Genomic DNA, 18,986 nt, shown 5'->3' on the forward strand with positions numbered 1-18,986 from the left:
TGTTATTTTGAATGAGTAACATGTTGTGAATGAGACTCTCTCCTTTGGCCTTAAATAGAGTAATGAATAGAGGTAGGAGATGACTAACCACTGTCAGTTTATGTTTTAGACTGTTTCTTTTCAAATATCAGACAAACTGCGATTACATAATCCTTCCCTTAATGAAAGTACGAAGATATGAAGACATAAGATTATATAATGCAGCAGTGACATTTTTGGACATTACATCTTTACGATCAAAGGATATGACCTATTTCTATCATTATAAACCCTAAACATATCTGATAGCTCTTTCCAAAATAATGAGACAAACCACTGACTGTTACATTTATTTTGATTCTACAAAATCATTTCTCAATCGTCATGCAAACGAGACTTTCCTGTATCCTCCTCCTCCCTGTCAAGTACAGCCTGCAGGAATGAAATATTTTCATCAGTTGTACACGTACTCAAGGTTTTAAGCAGCATCACACTGTCTTCAGTTGTAACTTTGTTTTTTTTTTTATAAGCTTGGCATTGACATAGATAATCTACCTCTCGTACTCACGAATACACAGACCTATAGTATAATACATCTTTCAAAACTGGAAACAACAGTAGACGAAGCCATATTTTTCTTAATAAACTGACAAGCGTCTCTGAATTCATTTCTTCATCTCCAGTTTTCTTTTGTTTTCTGACACAAAACAGTGCCTAGTGTAATGTCCACCAATGTCCAAATGAGACAGCTGTAGAGGCTGAAGTGCGTCATCACAGAGACCACCAGAGCCGCCGTAGAGAAGGCACTTACTAGTGACAGTTAAATTGTGATTGGCTGAGTTCTTTTTGTTGTGGTTGGTGAGCTCCTCCCTTTGTGAATGGAGGACAAAACAGGTGTGGAAATTTAAGAATACTGGTGGGTGAATTTCTGGTGGAACTCCTTGACTTTGTTCAGCAGGATCTGCAGCTTGTCTTTTGGTGGCAAGATGGTCATTCTGAGCAGGAGAGCGGAAGAAAATTCAAAAGTCAAAAATGAACTGTTTACTGAGTGATGTAACAAGAGGAGATGCCTTGGCAAAGAGTTAAAGATTATTATGGACGTCAAAGAGCCACCTAAGGATTATTTTTAAAAGTTATTCAATAACTAGAGAGAGTATAAAGGGATAATGTCTGACAATAATTCTCCTGTTTAAACTGAGGAAAAAAACTTTGTTTCCTCTCAGCCAGATCAAAACAATTGCAGTAAATGGTTTATTCACAATCTATTTCCAGTTTATTAGGCACGCAAACCAATGCAGAAGATTTTTATTGCAGGACTGTTGTAACAGACCCCGTATGTTTTAACTAGGTGTACCTACTGAAGTGGCAACTGAGAACCTTACAAGACAGGAAAAAGCAAAGATTTTTAGTCAAGGCCTCTACTCAATTAGCTCAATCAGGTGACTTAGTAGAATAGTTTATTAATCAATTAGCTGTCAAAAAAAATAATTTCAGCCAAGTAATATTAAATCAAAATGGTAAAAATTCTGCTGAGTGACTGATCGTCTGTTGGTTGGGCAGAAAAAAACTTTGTTGATATCAACTTGGCCCAAGGAAATTGTGAGGGGCATTTTTCACTATTTTCAGACATGATACAGTTGCAGCCTAAGAAGATTTCTGTACCTGAAGTGGAAGGTTCCATCCTTCTGGCCAAAGCCGCTTCCAGGTACAAGGCAGATCCCTGTCTCCTCCAGCATCTTCATGCAGTAAAACATATCTGGCTGCTGACCCATAGCCTGACAGAGAGAAAAAGAAACATGATATAGCTAGTTCAGCCTTCATTTTTATTTTAGTACAAGTGGCCCTCAGCTTTGAGGACATCTTTTCACCAGCAAAAAGGTAACTGAAGGTTGATAAGAACACAAAACAAAACGAGATGAACACCAGTTTGAGGTCAAATAAATCTGAAGTGTATCTGCTTTTCTTTGGATCAAAACCTCTTTTAGAACCATTTTAAATCCTTTTAAGTGTCTCATCCTTAGAAGTAGCTGAGCACTGAGATTGAGAAACAAACTGCACAGAAGCTCTATTAAAAATGCCAATGGAAATGTTGACATAAAGAGGCTCTGTGTCCATGCATTGTTTTTTGGGAAAAGCACAGCTAAGGACAACATATGGTGGAACGGTGTGATCAGGATAGTGAGCGGAGTCATTGGGATTGATCAAGTGTCAGTAGGTCAGCTTTACTCTGACCTTATCCTTTGTTAGGCTAATCAGATTCTCAGTCCACCCTCACTGAAATTCCTACTGAGCAGTCAACCGGGAGACAGAACTGAAACCACAAGCTATCGGAAATCATTTGTTCCCTTTAGCAAACAGTGGTGGATGCCCAGTGAACCTGGTTAAAGAGTTATTTAATCCAGCATAGCACAGAGTAAGAGATGTTGGTCTGATGTCTTTTTGCACGTCCTCCCAAATGTAATTTAATACCAGCCCAGATTTTGGTTGTTTGTAATGGAACATGAGTGTTAGTGAATCGAGGGCTGTTGAGACCATGAAGAGAAATAGTAAGTGAAATAATAATAATAATAAGTGGAGCAAATAATAAGTAGTGGAGTGGAGTGGAGTGGTGCATTGAGAAAAAAAATCTTATATAACTGTACTGTCTATTTTATTCCTCTCTTTTTTGCTGCTTCTTATCAATGTAATTGCCTTGAAGCAAAAATACAATGAAATCTGAATCACAGAAACATTTATAAGAAGGTTAAGGACTGACCATGGCCTCTGTGATGGCTTTTTCAGGGATGGTTATGCGAGGGAAGGAGTACATAGCACCCTGCACAGGATTGCAGCTGATACCTTGCACCGTATTGAGAACCTGCTCAGTAAGCTTGGCCTTCTCTGCTAAGGCACTTAAGGTGGCAGTGCGCTCCTGGATGTGGGAGAGAGAACAGAAAATATAGAAGAGAGAAAAATAAAATTACAGCAAACCAAAGAGAGAGGTTACTAGAACTACATATGCACTGCCTGTGACTGACTGTACAAGAAACATTCATATTGCGTAGCAATACCTGTCTTATCGATCTCAAGGTTGTCTGGAGGAAATGTTCGCCACAGAAAATGGTATTTTAAAAAGATGAACCCCATTAACAGCAAACTAATTTTTAATAAAACAGGAATATAATGGGATATAATGCATATTCACTGTATTACAAAATGATTTCAGTTTCACAGAGATTTGAGAAAAAAACAGTATTAAACAAGTAGCATAGAGGCCATTTTAACACAGCAACATATACATGTAAAGCACGATATTCTAAAAAAGCTGAACGCAGATATATTTTCGAAAGGCTGAACAGTCAGAGGGAAGAAGAGCTCCACAGTTTATTTATCTCTTGGGGTAAAAAAGGACACACCTTGAGTATCATAATAAATCTGAAGTTTTCAGTGTGTTAAAATTAATTAAAATAGCCAATTAAAGCAACAAAGAAAATACTTGATAAAATCCACAATCAGTGACAATGTTCTGATAGTACACTGCAAAAAGAATGTGTAATCTTACCAGTGCCAGTGTACTGATAATGCCTAACAACAGATTATGTTTAATCAGAATATGTACTGTATTGGTGAATTGATTATCTGTTCTACCCCTAGAGTAAATAATGAGGGTTGCAGGATGTAAACTGTGTACCTTGATGAAGTTGTCAAATGAAGGCTCCCCAGGCTGCGGAGGGTTGACCACCAGGTCCATTAGAGCCTGACCGGGAACAGGAGGACAGAGACGGACCGACACCAGCTTGGTCAGCTGGGCCTTCACCTCATCATCCATGTTGATGATCTCCATGTAGCCTCCACGGAAGCCACACCTAATTGGGAGATGAAAACTTTATGATGTGACCAGTTGATGTGATAGTGAAGCTGAACTTTGACCTTTTGGATACAAACTGTCATCACTTCATCATTTTATCCTCTTAGACATCTGTGTGAAATTTTTTCATAAAAGCGAATAAATTCTTGAGTTAGTGCCAAAAACCTGTTTTGTGAGGTCACGGTGACCTGGACCTTTGACCACCAAAGTCTAATCAGGTCATCCTTGAGCCAAAGTGAATGTTTGTGCCAAATTTGAAGAAATTCAAGCAAGACTTTCCTGAGATATCCCATTCACGAGAATGGGACGGACAGACAGATACATAATGCCTGCAGCTATGGATGTCGCCAGCATGGAGGCATAAAAAGACAGAAAGCAACAAAACCAAACAAGTTACAGTAAACAAAGGTAAACTAGCTGTCAACATTTTTGTCACAAGGTCTGACAGATTTATCCGAGCATGAAAGTGAGATGACTTACTCTCCCATGTAACACTTTGAAGTGGAGTGGAAGGATGCCAGTTCCACTGTATTTGAGTACTCTGGCCCCATCTCAAACAGAACCTTCTTGAAAGAGTGGAACTGGCAGCCATCAGCATACACGTTGTCCTGGTATACCTGGGTGATGGGGAAAGAATGATAGATATTACAGGTGAAGTGGACAATAAAGCATGTAGATAAAAGTTAAAGAGTTAAAGTTAAAGAAAAGCAGAGACAGTACCTCATCAGCCATGAGGAAGAGACGTTCCTTCGCCGCAAATCGGATTACATCTTCAATGCACTCTCTGCTCTGAACCTGACCTGTGAAAAAAGAGGAGGCTCATTATGGTGAAGGGTTTGAAATGACAATTAAGCAGATAGTTATGTCCATTTGCTGCCATCTAGTGGCTCCTCTTTGAACAGCACATGAAATCTGTGGTCATAAAGCTACTACTACAGAGGAGATGTAATGATGTATACATCATATGAAGGGTGATTTAATTTGAAGTGTTTGAGCCTGCAGTAAGAAGTTATAATAGCATTAATTTTGACCAAAAAAAAAAAAGAAAAGAGACTGGTTTACCGGTGGGGTTTCCAGGGTTAATGATGCACAGGGCTCTCGGGTTACAGTATTGCCGAGCTTCATCCAGGGCGCGCTGCAGCTCGCTGATGTCCAGACTCCAGCACTTTTCCTCATTAAGGTAATAGTTGATCTGCACAGCGCCAAGTTCGGCCAATGCAGCCGAATACAGGGGATACTGAGGTATGGAGATCATGACGCCTGTGCGGGCCGCACCTTCACCACACACCAGCAGCTTCAGCATGGTCTGAAAGGACAGGGCAGGGAAGTGAAGAAAGACATGATATGCTCTCGACCTGTACTGCATTATACAGAGAGATAATAAATTAAGATTAAAGTGTTATTTAGTCTACTGTCATTGATATAAATAGGGTGGGAAAAATAATAGAAACATCTATTTGTATAACACAATACATTCCAACAGCGCCACAAACTATATCTTCCAAAATGAACATGAGGTTGAACATTTGCTTTTGTGTTAGACTGCATTTGTTTTAGATAGTTGTACCCAATAAATTGCCAAATGAATGTAAATAAACTGCCATGTTAACATGTGATCGTATTTTAGAATTATATATACAGTAGTACAGTTGTCTCTATGCTGCTTTCCATGCAAATAGATTTGAGTCAAAAATCGAAAGAGGAAGCAGGTGCACTTCTCGTACACTGAATTTCAATTGGGTGCTCTACTTCTGCATCTTAGGTATCAAACCTTCATTGGACCTCACTTGTAAAAGGAAACAAAGACACAAAGGTCACATGTTGATATCAGTGATCTCATTTGAACACTTTCTGTGATACATTCGACTTTTTTCTGCATTTATGATTTGTCCTTTAAGAAGGGAACTCAATTATATTGTATGAGCTGAGATGATGTTGAGATCACCCTAAAATATGTCTTGTCATGTTTTCACAGTTCAGTGATGTAAATATCTCAGATAACCTCCTTCTACAGAAGAGACACAAAGTCAGAAAGTTAAAATAAGAGGTTTTTTGTACCACAATGCCGTCGCTGGCCCCTGTGGTGAGGTAAATGTCGTCTGGGTCGCAGGGCACACCGCCATCCCTTCGCTCAATGTAGCGGGCCACATCCTGACGCACAGAGTCTATGCCCTGACTGGCACTGTAGGAGCCTGAGGGAGATTTGTATGGAGACAATGGAACTTTCTTTGGCAACTTAAAACTTTTACACAACATAGCACCAGCAGAAAGCAGCATTTAAAACAAAATGAGCTTGTAAAGGTGATAATTAGAAGCCAGGGTTTAGAGAGCTTGTTTGTGTTTCCGCAAAAAACCAGCACACTCATACACACCCATACTGTTCCCTCCACAAGACTGCAGAATGCGATGTGCTCTACTTTTAGCATCCTCTGGGAATGTGCTGTCATTGAGCAGTTCAGGATAGGAGCATAGCGCCAAGACCTTGAAACAAAGGGAGGTGTGAGTATAAAGGGTGGAAGGAACATCATGCGAACCCTGCACAGATTATTGCATAAGTTAGGCAAAAATGATCAACACCAACTTATTTAAGGAGGGAGAAATCAGTTAAGATAGATATTTAGGAGTCAGGAGGGAGGTGCTATTTTTAGGTGACAGGTTGGGGGAAGGGCTTAGGAGCAGACCTGTCGGAAGAAAGTGATTGGCTGCTGTCCCATAGCATGCGCGTCACCAATGTTGGCCTTGATGACCTCTGCAAATGGCTTCTTCATTCCCTGCATAACATAAACACAACATACAGAAATGATTACACATCTGAAGAATGGAAACAAAAGCTAGATCCGCGAGAGCATTTGTTAACTTTGCATTCAAGAAAATAACGTCATTATCTTTTCTGAATTTTCCGGTGCCTGCCCATTAACAAACCTGACTCACGGAGAATGGGGGTGGCTGAGAATCCCCACTGCCCCTAAACAACCCTGACCCCGTGACTACACACAGGCTTAAACACATACATAACTTTCCCATAAACATTTACGCCAAAAAAAGCTGAGAGCCCAGCAGCTGCGAAGCACACAGTGGCTTAGTGGTTTACTCAAATTTATTGTCTGTTGGCTGTACTCAATCAGTTATTTTCCTGCAAGAGGAGTGCATAAAGAAATTGTGGAAATTGAAATATTCAAAAAGTTACAATTCTAAATATTGATCTTGTCCTAAATGTTACCCTGTTCTGGACTAAAATTTGGCGACGTTATCAAGTGATACCACAGATTTTCTGCTGCTTCAGGACTAAATGCAGCAGGTTTACTCCACAGAGCGCCTTTAATTTCAAGTGTTCTCATGAAATTTCACCTGTCAGATTTTCTGAGTAACATTTTAACGTCAAGAAGTCAGTTTCCAGGAAAAGCATGTAAAGTGTCAACTGTTCGTTCTCAAAGCAAACTTTCTTTCTATATTCTTCTCATACATACTGATACCAAAGTGAAGTACAATTATTTGGTGAACTTTGTTTTTTTCGGGAGCTTACACTGCTACACGGACATAATCCATTTGGTAAAAAGGCTTTAGTGTATTTACAACAACCTTGACTCCGATAGAATGCGCAAACAGGGGAACAAGGTTTCACCCTGAGCAAACCACTTTATCATACTGATAACATTAACTCTCTGACACATAAACACAGAGATATACATTATACAGTGGCTTTTGGCCTCGTTTAGTGTAGACCAAGAAGGAACGGGATATGTTACAGCAAAGCAGCAGTAAACTACATGTTAAAAATAATTAGGAGAATATAATGCCAAATCGAAATATCAGTTCCAGGCGGATGATATAACATTTCAGAAAGATAATATCTTGAACAGCTGAGATCACTGACAGAGGACAAACAGCAATGCAGACACGTGCACAAACACAAACTCACACACATGCACACACACACATGCTGTTAACACCAGATGTTAGGAACATCATGACACTGCAGAGTAGCCACAAGTGTAGGCTCACACGTCCAGTGGAAATCAAAGCAGCCTGTTTGTTTGATTTGTCCAATCCAGTCCAGATTTTAGGAAACTTGAGTCCCTGGCTTTCCCATTGGTCACACAAGAGAGGCGTCTCTCAATCTGGACCAATAACATTATATGGGGTGAATAACACCCCTAGGTTAAAGGTACTGCCCATTCATGATGGGGATCTTTCAGAAACAAACTGACCTCTGCTCCTGAGTACTGACTTCAAAGGCCTGTACTTTTTGCCCTCCATCGCTGATTAAAACAGGTCAGCAAACACAGCTGAAGTTCCAGCAGAAGGTGAAACAGTGCCCTTGGTGTAATGCTCAGACAGTATTTCTGTTTACTCCCAAGGAATTGCAGCAGATGCTTTTCATTAAAGACGTAAAACAGTGAAAGCCCTTGTAAATAACACGGTGACCTAAGCTGGTAACAGTATAAAGTTCAGAATAAACAAAGATAAGAAAATTCACTTTGAATCATTCACATTTTTCTTTAGTTCTCAGCCAGTCATTAACAAATCCGTCCTATATTCAGACCAGACTCATTTGAAATGCAAACTCAGCAATGCTTCTACAATGGAAAACCTTTTTAGTGGTTTGCATATTGTATTTGATTCTGGTGGAAAGAATTTGAGAAAAACTAGTCTTGTGTCTCTCTGTTCTGTCCCCAGAGATACTCTCTCAAAAGGCCCTCATTCGCTATCAGCTGGGAGCTCATTAGGACAAAACAAAGACCACAATGTAATAACTGGATGTGTTAACTGGTGCACTCAAAGTTGCTCTCGTTCAGCTCCCTGTTGGGAAAAGCTCTGAACAACCAATCTTTAGTGTTAAGTGATAAAAAACAAGAACAATGCCATACTTGTACTGTAAATGAAGAGCAAAGATCTTGCTTCCTAAAAACAAGGTGTGTAGGTAACCAGAGTAGGGGATCACAGAGTGTACATTCCTCTTTTTGTGTGTGTTTGTGTGTGTGTGTGTGTGTGTGTGTGTGTGTGTGTATAATTCCCAGACAAAAGAGAGAATACCACTGTGACCTGTTTCCCAAAGTAACCCAACACCACATTTTGGAAAATGAAGGGGAAAGTATAAAGGTCTTTAAAAGCACAGATCAGTTGTCCTGAAGACTCTTAGTACGCTGAGGGGACTGTAGCTGACTGAGAGGACTGTGGCTGATTACTTGCAGTACATTTTTGCCTTCTGGCTTGGTGCTGCACTATTGAAAACACTGACAGTGGGAAAATGTGCAGTTAATGAACAAAGAAACTGAAGTGATTTTCCTGTCTTTGAGGAAAGTGTGATGAATAAAAAGGTATTAGCAGTTGTAAGTATTATGGTAATTATCTCATTGCTCCCCTGAAAATGCTCCCATCCCTCAATATCTTGGCTGAGTTTTACCAGCTGAATCCAACTTCAATTTCCTCTGCTTTCTTAACACCTAAATACCAGCTCGACAATGCATGATCGACCTCTTGTACAGTTGAGAAGAAAATAAATATCCTATGAAGGGGCTCAGCTTCAAATAAGCATTGGTTAGAACAAACAGAACATAAAATCTTTGGTGGCAGTGAACCATCTGGTTAAAAAGGTCATTACAGCCCCTGCAGGCCCACGTCACTATGCCTTTCACCTGTGCAAGAACCTGTTCGCATACTCATCCCTTCCTGAGCAAAGCACTCAAGAGAGGACAGTTTTCACACCAGACTGCACTTGGTACACTAACAGCTGGTTGCCACATCACCATAAACAGTGTCGGAGGAAGGGATCCTACGGTGCTTAAAAAAAAAAAAGGAATGTACAAATAAGCTGTACTGACAGTGCCAATAACTTGAAAAGGACCTATAATGTCATGGATATTCAACAAAATCACATTATCTCATGCAATAAAAGTTCTTACTTAACTTAAAACTTTTTTTTTTTTAACTTAAAAGACAACCATAGCTATGTTTGCGCTTTTCTGAAGGCATTACAACAAAACCTACAATGGTGAGCCAAATACAACAGCTGGATATTTTGGATATTTTTTAGAGTTTGACTGACACGTTTATCATCACTAGGTCTTCAGACAGTGAAACACAGATAGTAAAGAAAAGATAGAAAAAACATTTCAGTCAATAGCTCAGACTATGGACTTTCACCGCTCTCTTTGGCTTCTCCACAAACAAGAAGTGAGACTTAAAAACAATATGGGTTAGAGATTAACTCTGAGGACCAGACAGAAAGAGATGGTGAAATTTGTGGGTATAACACATCATCTGGATCATAGCAGGTCAACAAATTTGACATGATCAACCTCAATTTCTAATTATCTGGTGGACTTTGATAAGAGGGTGTGTAAACCCAACAGCAAATGAGAACACAAAGAGTTCTCTTTGGAGGCCATCGATGGTAATTGTGAGAACATAACCAGGAAAGGAAACTGCTGATCTGCAATTATAACTGGTTAAAGACACTTTGCTTAGCCACAAAACAAAAGCTTTCATCAGCAGGAAAGAAGCATGCAGAGTCATCTTTAATGGGTTCAAATCTACCATATCACATGCACCAATTTGTACATTTAAGTCAAGTCAGTTTTATTTATATAGTGCCAAATCATAAGAGTCATAAGTTATTTCAAGGCACTTTACATGTAGAGCAGGTTTAGACTACTCTTTATCTACAGAGACCCAATATTTTCCCCAAGAAAAAGTGCTTGATGACAGTGGTAAAGAAAAACTTCCCTTTAACAGACAGAAATCTTGAACAGAACATGGCTCAAGGTTAAAAGCGATTTAAAACTGTTCATTGTGCCAAGTCCTGGATGATATGAACATCATTTTTTCCCCAGCCTTCTGATTCGGATAGAGCAAAATAAAAGGGCTCTTAGAAAGTTTAAGCCTATCAGGTAAAGAATGTTGGTCTACACTGCCACAATCTGACCAGAACAATAAGCCTATAATGGGCTGATGCAATGAAAGACAGACGAAACAAAAAAAAATATTTCACATACAAAGATGAGAAGCGAGAGATATTACACAAAGTATGGTCCGTAGAGACTGCAGTTGGTGTAAACACTGAGATCAGTTTCTTGCACAAACCTCTGAGAGTTCCCTCTCCAGCTCCACAGCCCGCTGCACGATGGGCCCCCGCACGGCATACTCCACCTTCTTCACCGTGGGGTTCATGGTGTCGATGGTCAACACCTTGGCCCGGGACACCACTCCATTTTCGGACATTTTCTCACTGGGGAGCCCGCGCCGCGTCGCACTCAGACTCGATAAGGCTCTGCCGGGAGAAGAGGACGACAGAGGGGGAGAGGTCAGTGAGCGGACCCTGGGACCACCGCCGGGCCGCTGCGCTCCGCTGCCACCGGCCAACAACTCGTTTTGCCCCCGGCTTAAAAGCCGAACGTTTCTGGGTGATAGCAACTGCATCCGTGTGGCCGACATGTTACAAGACCTTCTTTCAACAGCTTTAAAAGCCTCTGCGGTGCGACAGCGAACTGCTACTGTTACTTCACTCGAGAGGAGTGAAATCAGTGTTGTGCAAGTTGAGCCACCGCGCTCCTAAAAAATGACTAAGCGCTCAGACCTTTGAACCTTACAGAGGTGACAGGGACCTCGACAAAATAAGAATAAAGTCCCGGGAAGTTTCTTAAGACTCTGGCTGCGTCCACACGCACTGAGTAAACATTTCACTCTGAAATTTTTGGGGTACGTTCCCTGCTCACATGGCAACGCTACAACCGGCGAGCGTATCCCTCCCCTTTGTGTGGCTTCGAGTCCACCGTTAGCCAACCCCCCCCCCCCCCACTCCTCTCCTCTGTTATCCAACGCACCGTTAGCCTGTCAGTCAGGGTCGGTTCTCCGGTTACTGAGTCTAAACAGCTCTGGACTAGAGACGTGGCTCGGAGAGATATAACCAGCGACCCGGTGCAGCGTCCAACTTTGTCCTGAGCTCACCGCACCGCGCCTCACTTTTTCTCCCGAGTGCTCCATGCGGTTTGGGAGGAGACTCTGAAGGATTGTTGGTGAACACAATGATTATGAATGCTCCTCCTATCTGGACTAGGCTTAAGTTTCTTCAGTCTGCAGAGGTGGTTTAATGCAACTTACTTTGGGAAAAAGTCATCAACCTGTGCCATCAGAATAATCTGATACAGAAAATGTATTCATTTTAAATGTATACACATGTGGCCCTAATGGGGAAAAAAACAATACCTGTAATATTCATACAGGCTATATATTGTGTCAATGTTGCTCAGCAGCATCTGTTGACCCTTGATGGTAGGAAGACCAAAGGAACAAGGTCAGACCTGATGGCACTGGGTCAAATTTCACATTTCTCAGGTTAAACTGGGATGGTCCTGTCCTCTGACTTCCTCTACATACAAAATGAGCATGAGGAGCGGGGCATCTGATGAAAACTGGGATTAGAAACTACTTACTGGGATGTTACAGATCCTCAGTGCGACTTTCAGTGAAACTCTGCCTTCACACTGAAAAGTGAGAAAGGTTTCTTGAAATCACCAGTGCAGATATAAACAAGACAAAACACAGCAGTTATCATGCCTAGGTGTCTTCATTTAATAATGGCGGTGTCTGTTTTGTCAATAGTCAATGCCACTGTTCTTACAGTGGTGAGAAATAGTATAGTTTTGTTATTTTTTTGCATAAGTAAGTATGTTAAAGAACAGAAGCCATAGCAGATGCTTTTAGATTTTTTTTCCCTTAAGGTTCAGTACAGTTATAAGTTCACTTTGTCTATATTACCCACCCTCTGTTTCAAATCGGCCAAGTAACTGAGATGTGACAAAAACATTACTGAAATATTACTTTTTCATTTACAATTAGTTTTAAATTGAAATATTAATAACACATTTAAATATTATCATCTTATTAAAAATGAATTTTTAAGAATAAAACTTTTGATTTACTTTTGTAAAGTATTGCAATCAAACGTTCACCCAAAAAAGCGCAAAAATTATGATTATCACATCAGCCGTAAGAAAAATGTGAATAAATCAGTCAATGATACAAAGACCCACAGAAAGTAACTAACTATATTTAGGATCAGAACTGGAACAGAAAAAAAGAATAATTTTATCTCTTTTGAAGCCAAATGATTAAAAAATGTTACAACAACAAACAGCAGGCACTTATTTATCCCAGTGTAACGTTTACACGCGCTTTTCTAATACACTTTGAGATACAGTGCAATCCTCATGATAATGTTAGTACTCAGTGAGCCAACAGAATTTGAACTGAGATCCATCCAGCTTTCACTGCTGAATGAAACTGTCTTAAAGCCAGTGAAGTTACACACACACAACTGATAACTGAAAGAGTGACTTCTCTCTTACATGCAAAAGAGAGCAACAAGACGGTCACATTGGTATGGCATTTTCATACTTTTGTTAGCATTGATTAGTTAATTAAAGCAGTAGTTTACTAAAAATGCCTGGTGATATATTAAACAAAATATCAGCAGTGAATTCACATTACTTAATCACTGATATATTTTTAAGTCAAACATGGTAGGTTTACTAAAAACTGAAATGTTATGTTAAAGTAAACTGTTCAGTTAAAACCCAGTGGCTGCAACTATATCAGAGAGAGTCTGTGTGGCCACCGTACGCAGTGCAAAAGTGGGAACTGATGGTGGGATTAGCAGGAAGAGCTGGTGCTGTGCTGTCTGAAGTCCATAACTTTTGCACTCCTCTGTAACTAGGTAGCACTGCAGTGGCTGGTGTGAGAATCCAAGGACAAAGTCTTCAGTGTTGCTTCTTTGAGACCTCTCTTCTGGGAAGACACACAGTGTCTCCTCCTGGCTAAAGTAGCGTGTCGTGCTGAAGATGTAGAACAGCTTCAGCAGCTCCCAGTAGCGGGCTTTGGAGGTTAAAGTAGGGTTACCGAGCAGATGAGTAGTAGAAGTCCGCACACAAGAGACTGACCGACGTGTTTCACGGTTGATCAGGAGAAGTGCCAGTACATCAGGCCGCAGGGATAGAGATGCTGGTAAACAGCGCTCTCCAACAGCCAGGCAATCTCTCAGGGTCTCCAGCAGGGGTGACCAGAAACGACCCACCAGCCCACTCTCGGCTCTGTGCAGGGAAGGAGTGGGACCACACAGCACACACACATCCGCTCCAGGGAGCAGCTGGAAGCGGAGCAGGCGGTGGGCCACAGTGGGGCTGCCGTGTGGAAGGAAGACTGGGTAATCACAAGAAGCTGATCCAGAGGCTGAGAGAGACCGCATCAAAACAGAGAGCAGCACAACTTCCTGTGGTGCTAGGCGCCACCACTTTTCAGTTGCTGCGGCGATTCGCCCGTGGACAATAAGGCAACAAAATTCACTGTCTGCAGCCTGAGCAAATCCATCCACAGCCTCCTGAAGAACACTAGAGTTTGGAGGCAGCAGCGAATCAGCACAGTGTGTTAGGTTACCCAGGATGCCCTCTTGCCTCTCCTCCAACAGCTGATCAATGAGCCTGAAGCAGGACCGCAAGTCCCTCTTTAGCCTTTCAACATTCCTCATGTTAGCTAGCTCATCCTGCCCCAACACCAGCACCATGCAGTTCCACACATTCTCCAGAAGTCGTTGTAAACGAAACTCCTCCTCTTTGCTGGTACCAGCACCACCGTGTCCACCTCCACTCACAGCGATGAGCATCACGCTGTCCTGAAAAACTCTCCACACGACCTTCCCCCCGCCTTCGGTCTCACAGCAGGACAACACCACTCCCTGACCACCTCCAAACATGTGCACACCATTCAGGGAGCCGATGACAGAAAAGGGTAGCTGTTTGGAAGCCCCCCTTGTGAAAAGAGGAACCCCGCTGCTGGCTGTGAGGCAGATGAGCTGTGTTGACCCATCCTGGAGCATCATCATGAGGTTTAGCTAGCTGTGGTTCACTGCTGCATGTGCGGTCAACAAACTCGCTTTTCAGCTGTTGTAGGTTACTGAACCAGTCAATACACGTCTAATCGAGTTGATTGTGTAATGACAACCATTAAGTCAAAAACTGACCGGCTAACAGCTATAGATGAGTCTGGCTCTGGTGTTGCATCATACAGGGTGAACACCTTGGTGAGCCGTTAGCGTCACGTACGGTTAAACCATTTTCCTGCAGCTGGCTGACACCGGTACTAACAACGACAAGACAGGAGATATCATGCAGCAAATCTAGCTATCATGACCTGACATGCCGTCGGCTCGCTAAACCCTCTTGCTTTTGTAGGCTAACTATTTAACATGCTAGGTTAACAAAAGAAGTTACCGTCGTTTCCACAGTAACGTTGTCCCATGATTCATTCTTCAGACTGACGAGGACAGTTACATTCGGCTGGTCGAGCTTCAGTTAAGAGTTACGAGCTCTGTTTTAACCGCTGAATGAGCGGGATAACAACACCGACCTGGGTTCAGCCCCCAGAGCACACAGAACTGTTGTTCACGTGGAGCCAACGTCAGTTAGTTCACTTCTCGCGAGAGTCGAACCAAACAACGGATAGCGCTACGATACTGAAACTCGACATTATTGCTTTATTAATAGTATTTCTATCATTAATTGATGATTGTCACGATTAAGTTATAGCTGGGTGCCTCATCTGAGTACTGCAAGTTACATGCATTACTACAATGTAAATTAAATTACATCTTATTATGATCAGTTACTGGTGGAAAGTAATGAAGTCCAATTACTCAACTCCTATTCAGTTTTGAGGTACTTGAACATTATTTCAGTTTTACGTTATATTTACCCTATAGAGCCCGAAAGTGTTCAGTATTAATTAAATAAATGACACGAAATAATCATATAAACAAATAGAATAATATATATAAATGAACACTTACATTTTGAAAAAGAATCTTAATCATGATAAAAATCTTAATGAAATTTCATTTCATTTTCATGAATTTGAATAGTTGATTTTTATTTATTCATATAGGTTTTTATATCAAAATTCCCTTTCTTAAGTTTGTTTATAACTGAATTTTCCCCAAAAATACCTTTAGCTCAGGTCACATATTATTTTATACCACTTATAATTTTTAGTAAGCTGATGATACCTATAAAGTGAAGTTTAGAATCTGGGACATTTCTTCCAGCACTGGTTGTAATTCTCAACCACCCAATTTGGCAGTCTAGCAGTTCATCACTCTTGTTTTTTCTTCCTTGTTTTGCATTGAAATATAAAACTTATGTAAAACAGCATCTTTAGAGCTAACCTTCAATATTTTTATTTTCTGATCTGTATCTCAGCTGCCTCCATTATTATCTCTACATTAAAATGCCTCTGTCCGCTCTGCATTGCATTGAACTTCACCTGCTTCCACAGTGAATGGAGAAGGAGAAAAGTCTAAAGAAATCGAAACTCCACCTAGGCTTAATCACTTCTACGCCTATAGAAGGCACAGAAGTGATTAAGCCCAGCCAGAGCAGTGGTAATGTCAATTTTCCCAGGAAAAAAAGAGAAAGATTTTGGATTTTTTTTATTTTAAAAGTTTGTTTCCAGGAAGCAGGGGTTTTATAGTGGTTCCTGGATATCTTTCAATCATGTGGCTTTGCAGTGGTTTGGAGTATTTATGTATCTTTTTGATGTATCTTGTTTTTCAGTGTTTAGAATTTTATAGTGTTTCTTTAGATTTTAGTGTTTTTAAAGTAACATTTTAAAGTCACATTTTGTGGCAAAGTCTCTTCTGTACAAACTCAAGTACCACCGCTTTAACCTCTTTAGCTCAGCAGCACGCTGTCAGCTGGCTTTCACAAGCTGTTATGTCTGTCATGCAATGCTGTCAAATAGCTAAACAGCAGAAAACAGGAGATGCCATATCGATAAAACCTTGGAGTAGGAAAGAATGTTTTTTATTCATTAAATACAAAAAGTCCAGAACAGTGATGACTAAAATAGAACAATAGAAAAGGCACAATAATTTACTCAAAAATCACAGTGCCATGAAAAATAAAACTGTCTCCTTTCTTCTACTGTGGCTGAAAATAGATGGTCATCTTCCTGACATTGTGTTCTACACTCAAGAGATCCCGTGGCAGTATAATGGCTTGGCATGAGGAGCAGTGTTGAGGTCAACTTTTCCCTGTAGCATCAAAATGAAGGCCTGCAAACAAACAAACAAATAAAAAAATACAAAAGGAGACAAAAACAGACAACACATGAGACACTGGATTTGACTTTTAATGTGTTTAAGTCGATTTTTTTAATTGTAAAAAAATGTTATATGGTTGACCTTTTTTTATTAGGTGCGGTGAACCAGTATTTTAGGGGTGTAGAATATGTTCAACATTGTTTGCACAATTAGAGACACACTGTGATTTCCCTACTTTATAATAATAGTGCAAACCTTAAAAATGTATTGCTAAGGTGAAAAGTGCTAACTTATGAAATAAATTTAATCAATCCTTTTAATAGATAGTAAAATTGATAGTTTATGCCTTCATTGAATTCTACTGTAATCTGTACTCTGCAGCTGCATAAATCCTCAAGTGACTGAAACATATGTACTCCCAAACATCCATATTATTGGCAAAATATAGCATCAAATACATGCAGATTGCTGTGTGAGTGGCTAATAGAAGCCCCAGTTTCACCATTTTAAGGAGTAAGTGATGAAAACAGAGTCTGGAACACACAGAGTAGAAGTTGATAGAAAATAAGTAAATTATGCTGGAGAGGTCTGAGAAGTTTCTATGGATGTTTTGATGTGAAAATATAACAGTGATATTCAAGCTGACTGCAGTCTATTCATAGTGAAAGAAACTACCAACCTTTAACAGCCATCTTTTAAAATAAAAGATTGCTTGTGCTGAATGTACAGTAGCTATGAGTGCGTGAACAAGGTGGCAGACTCACCAATGAATAACAGTGGTTTCACAAGAAGGAGCAGACCTTCTGAGGCCTGAAGGGGTTGGTGCTGGAGGACACACCGGTGAGCAGAGGGTCCTGTACAGCATTCTGAATGCAAAACTGTTGAAGGTCTGCCGCTGCCTGGGAGACCTGATGACAAAAGACAAATAAAAATGTAAACCATGACATTGGGGTTATATCAGGGTTTCTTCAAACAGACTGGCTATATAGACACTCCACTAATTTTACACATGGATTTCACTTTGTCCATCACAAAAGGAACACAGTTGCATAGATTTTTGTCAGTGGCTACAGAGGGAGCATTTTGACAGATGAAACAACAAACTGACAGATGACATGATCAAAAAGACTGTACTGAATTACATTATGGAAATTGCAGGATGCAGTATTTCTTAAGCTTGATCCATGCTAGATATTTAAAGTCAGGATTTCCTGACCCCTGCTGCTTCAATATTGACTAATCTGTTTACTAAATTTAAGAATAAGAATAAGAATAAGAAATCCCTTATTAGTCCCTCAGTTGGGAAATTGCATTTCCCCAATTTGTTTAATTCATCAAGTCCGAGTCACCAAACTCCACGGAAATGCACTTCTAAATCACTGGAATACTTGAATCCTTTAATTGTTTATCTGTCTTTATGCACGAGGAACCAAAACTATGAGGTCATTATATGTCAATTTACACAAATGTGTGTGTGTGTGTGTGTGTGTGTGTGTATATATATACACACACACACACACACACACACAAACACAGCTATATTGTTGTACCTTTAAACAACGTTACAACTCCGGTCTAGTAATCTTTAATTAATAGATAGATGCGAACTGCCACTAGGTTGAGGTCTGGACATTATCTCTACACTTAATTCTTTAAAAAAACGAACCAAAAAAAAAACAACAACTTTCTTTCCAAGCAACGCCCTGCTACGCCTGTTGACTATCGGCTAACTTAGCGCAATGCTGCTAGCCTGTAGCACCAGCTAGCGCTGTTAGCAGATCGGGGTAACGGTCGAGATTTCTCCCCGTTATTAGGCAGAAAAACAGTAAAACCAGAAATTACCTTCACTCTGTTTATGCTCGCCTCGAAACGGAGCTGCTGAACGACTTTTTTCATGGCTACAAGATTTGAGGAACCCGACATTGTCGAGGTTGTTGGTTTTTTTTGTGTGTGAACAAAATAAACGCCGACAAAAGGGTGGGATTCTGGGCTGGATACTGAGACAAAAGCAAATATGATGACATCCGGATTCCGGTTGCTCACATTCGTGGCAGCAACTCCTGCTGACAT

At 40.5% G+C, this 18,986-nt stretch overlaps 3 protein-coding genes across 6 annotated transcripts; all 3 read right to left on the reverse strand.

Moving 5' to 3' along the window:
• Positions 1-316: 316 nt before the first annotated feature.
• Positions 317-15,243, reverse strand: gpt (glutamic--pyruvic transaminase). 4 transcript variants are annotated; one of them, XM_041054854.1, is made up of 13 exons: positions 15,091-15,229; positions 12,259-12,309; positions 10,910-11,096; positions 6,508-6,597; positions 6,199-6,307; positions 5,885-6,018; positions 4,889-5,132; positions 4,547-4,626; positions 4,307-4,443; positions 3,650-3,824; positions 2,735-2,890; positions 1,642-1,754; positions 317-974 (listed from the first exon to the last, which is right to left on the reverse strand). In XM_041054854.1, the coding sequence occupies exons 3-13, from the start codon at positions 11,045-11,047 to the stop codon at positions 884-886; spliced, it is 1,467 nt and encodes a 488-aa protein (XP_040910788.1). In that variant the 5' UTR covers positions 11,048-11,096; positions 12,259-12,309; positions 15,091-15,229; the 3' UTR covers positions 317-883. The 4 variants fall into 4 exon arrangements, with proteins under 4 accessions (XP_040910788.1, XP_040910787.1, XP_040910789.1 ...); XM_041054853.1 differs by lacking the exon at positions 12,259-12,309 and having other exon boundaries at positions 15,091-15,243; XM_041054855.1 differs by lacking the exons at positions 12,259-12,309; positions 15,091-15,229 and adding an exon at positions 11,650-11,804.
• Positions 12,795-15,083, reverse strand: fuz (fuzzy planar cell polarity protein). The gene has a single exon (XM_041054856.1). It carries the CDS (start codon positions 14,700-14,702, stop codon positions 13,395-13,397), a length of 1,308 nt encoding a protein of 435 aa, XP_040910790.1. The 5' UTR covers positions 14,703-15,083; the 3' UTR covers positions 12,795-13,394.
• A 1,401-nt stretch (positions 15,244-16,644) lies between the features above and the next one.
• LOC121193072 (guanine nucleotide-binding protein G(I)/G(S)/G(O) subunit gamma-5-like) lies at positions 16,645-18,923 on the reverse strand. Its single transcript, XM_041055194.1, has 3 exons — positions 18,759-18,923; positions 17,681-17,824; positions 16,645-16,928 (listed from the first exon to the last, which is right to left on the reverse strand). The coding sequence occupies exons 1-2, from the start codon at positions 18,837-18,839 to the stop codon at positions 17,699-17,701; spliced, it is 207 nt and encodes a 68-aa protein (XP_040911128.1). The 5' UTR covers positions 18,840-18,923; the 3' UTR covers positions 16,645-16,928; positions 17,681-17,698.
• Between the last annotated feature and the right edge of the window lie 63 nt (positions 18,924-18,986).

The sequence above is a fragment of the Toxotes jaculatrix genome, chromosome 14 (genome assembly GCF_017976425.1).
Source record: "Toxotes jaculatrix isolate fToxJac2 chromosome 14, fToxJac2.pri, whole genome shotgun sequence".
NCBI lineage: Eukaryota > Metazoa > Chordata > Actinopteri > Toxotidae > Toxotes > Toxotes jaculatrix.

Bases quoted from the DNA above. Each gene is read 5' to 3' on its own strand.
- LOC121193072 (XM_041055194.1), bottom strand. From the start codon at position 18,839: ATGTCGGGTTCCTCAAATCTTGTAGCCATGAAAAAAGTCGTTCAGCAG. The intron at 17,825-18,758 runs GTAATTTCTGGT...TTTTGTCATCAG, and splicing joins CGAGCATAAACAGAGTGAAG to GTCTCCCAGGCAGCGGCAGA.
- fuz (XM_041054856.1), bottom strand. From the start codon at position 14,702: ATGATGATGCTCCAGGATGGGTCAACACAGCTCATCTGCCTCACAGCC.
- gpt (XM_041054852.1), bottom strand. From the start codon at position 11,260: ATGTCGGCCACACGGATGCAGTTGCTATCACCCAGAAACGTTCGGCTT. The intron at 6,308-6,507 runs GTCTGCTCCTAA...CTTTGTTTCAAG, and splicing joins CAATCACTTTCTTCCGACAG to GTCTTGGCGCTATGCTCCTA. The intron at 1,755-2,734 runs GTCAGTCCTTAA...TCTCTCTGTCAG, and splicing joins AAGCCATCACAGAGGCCATG to GCTATGGGTCAGCAGCCAGA.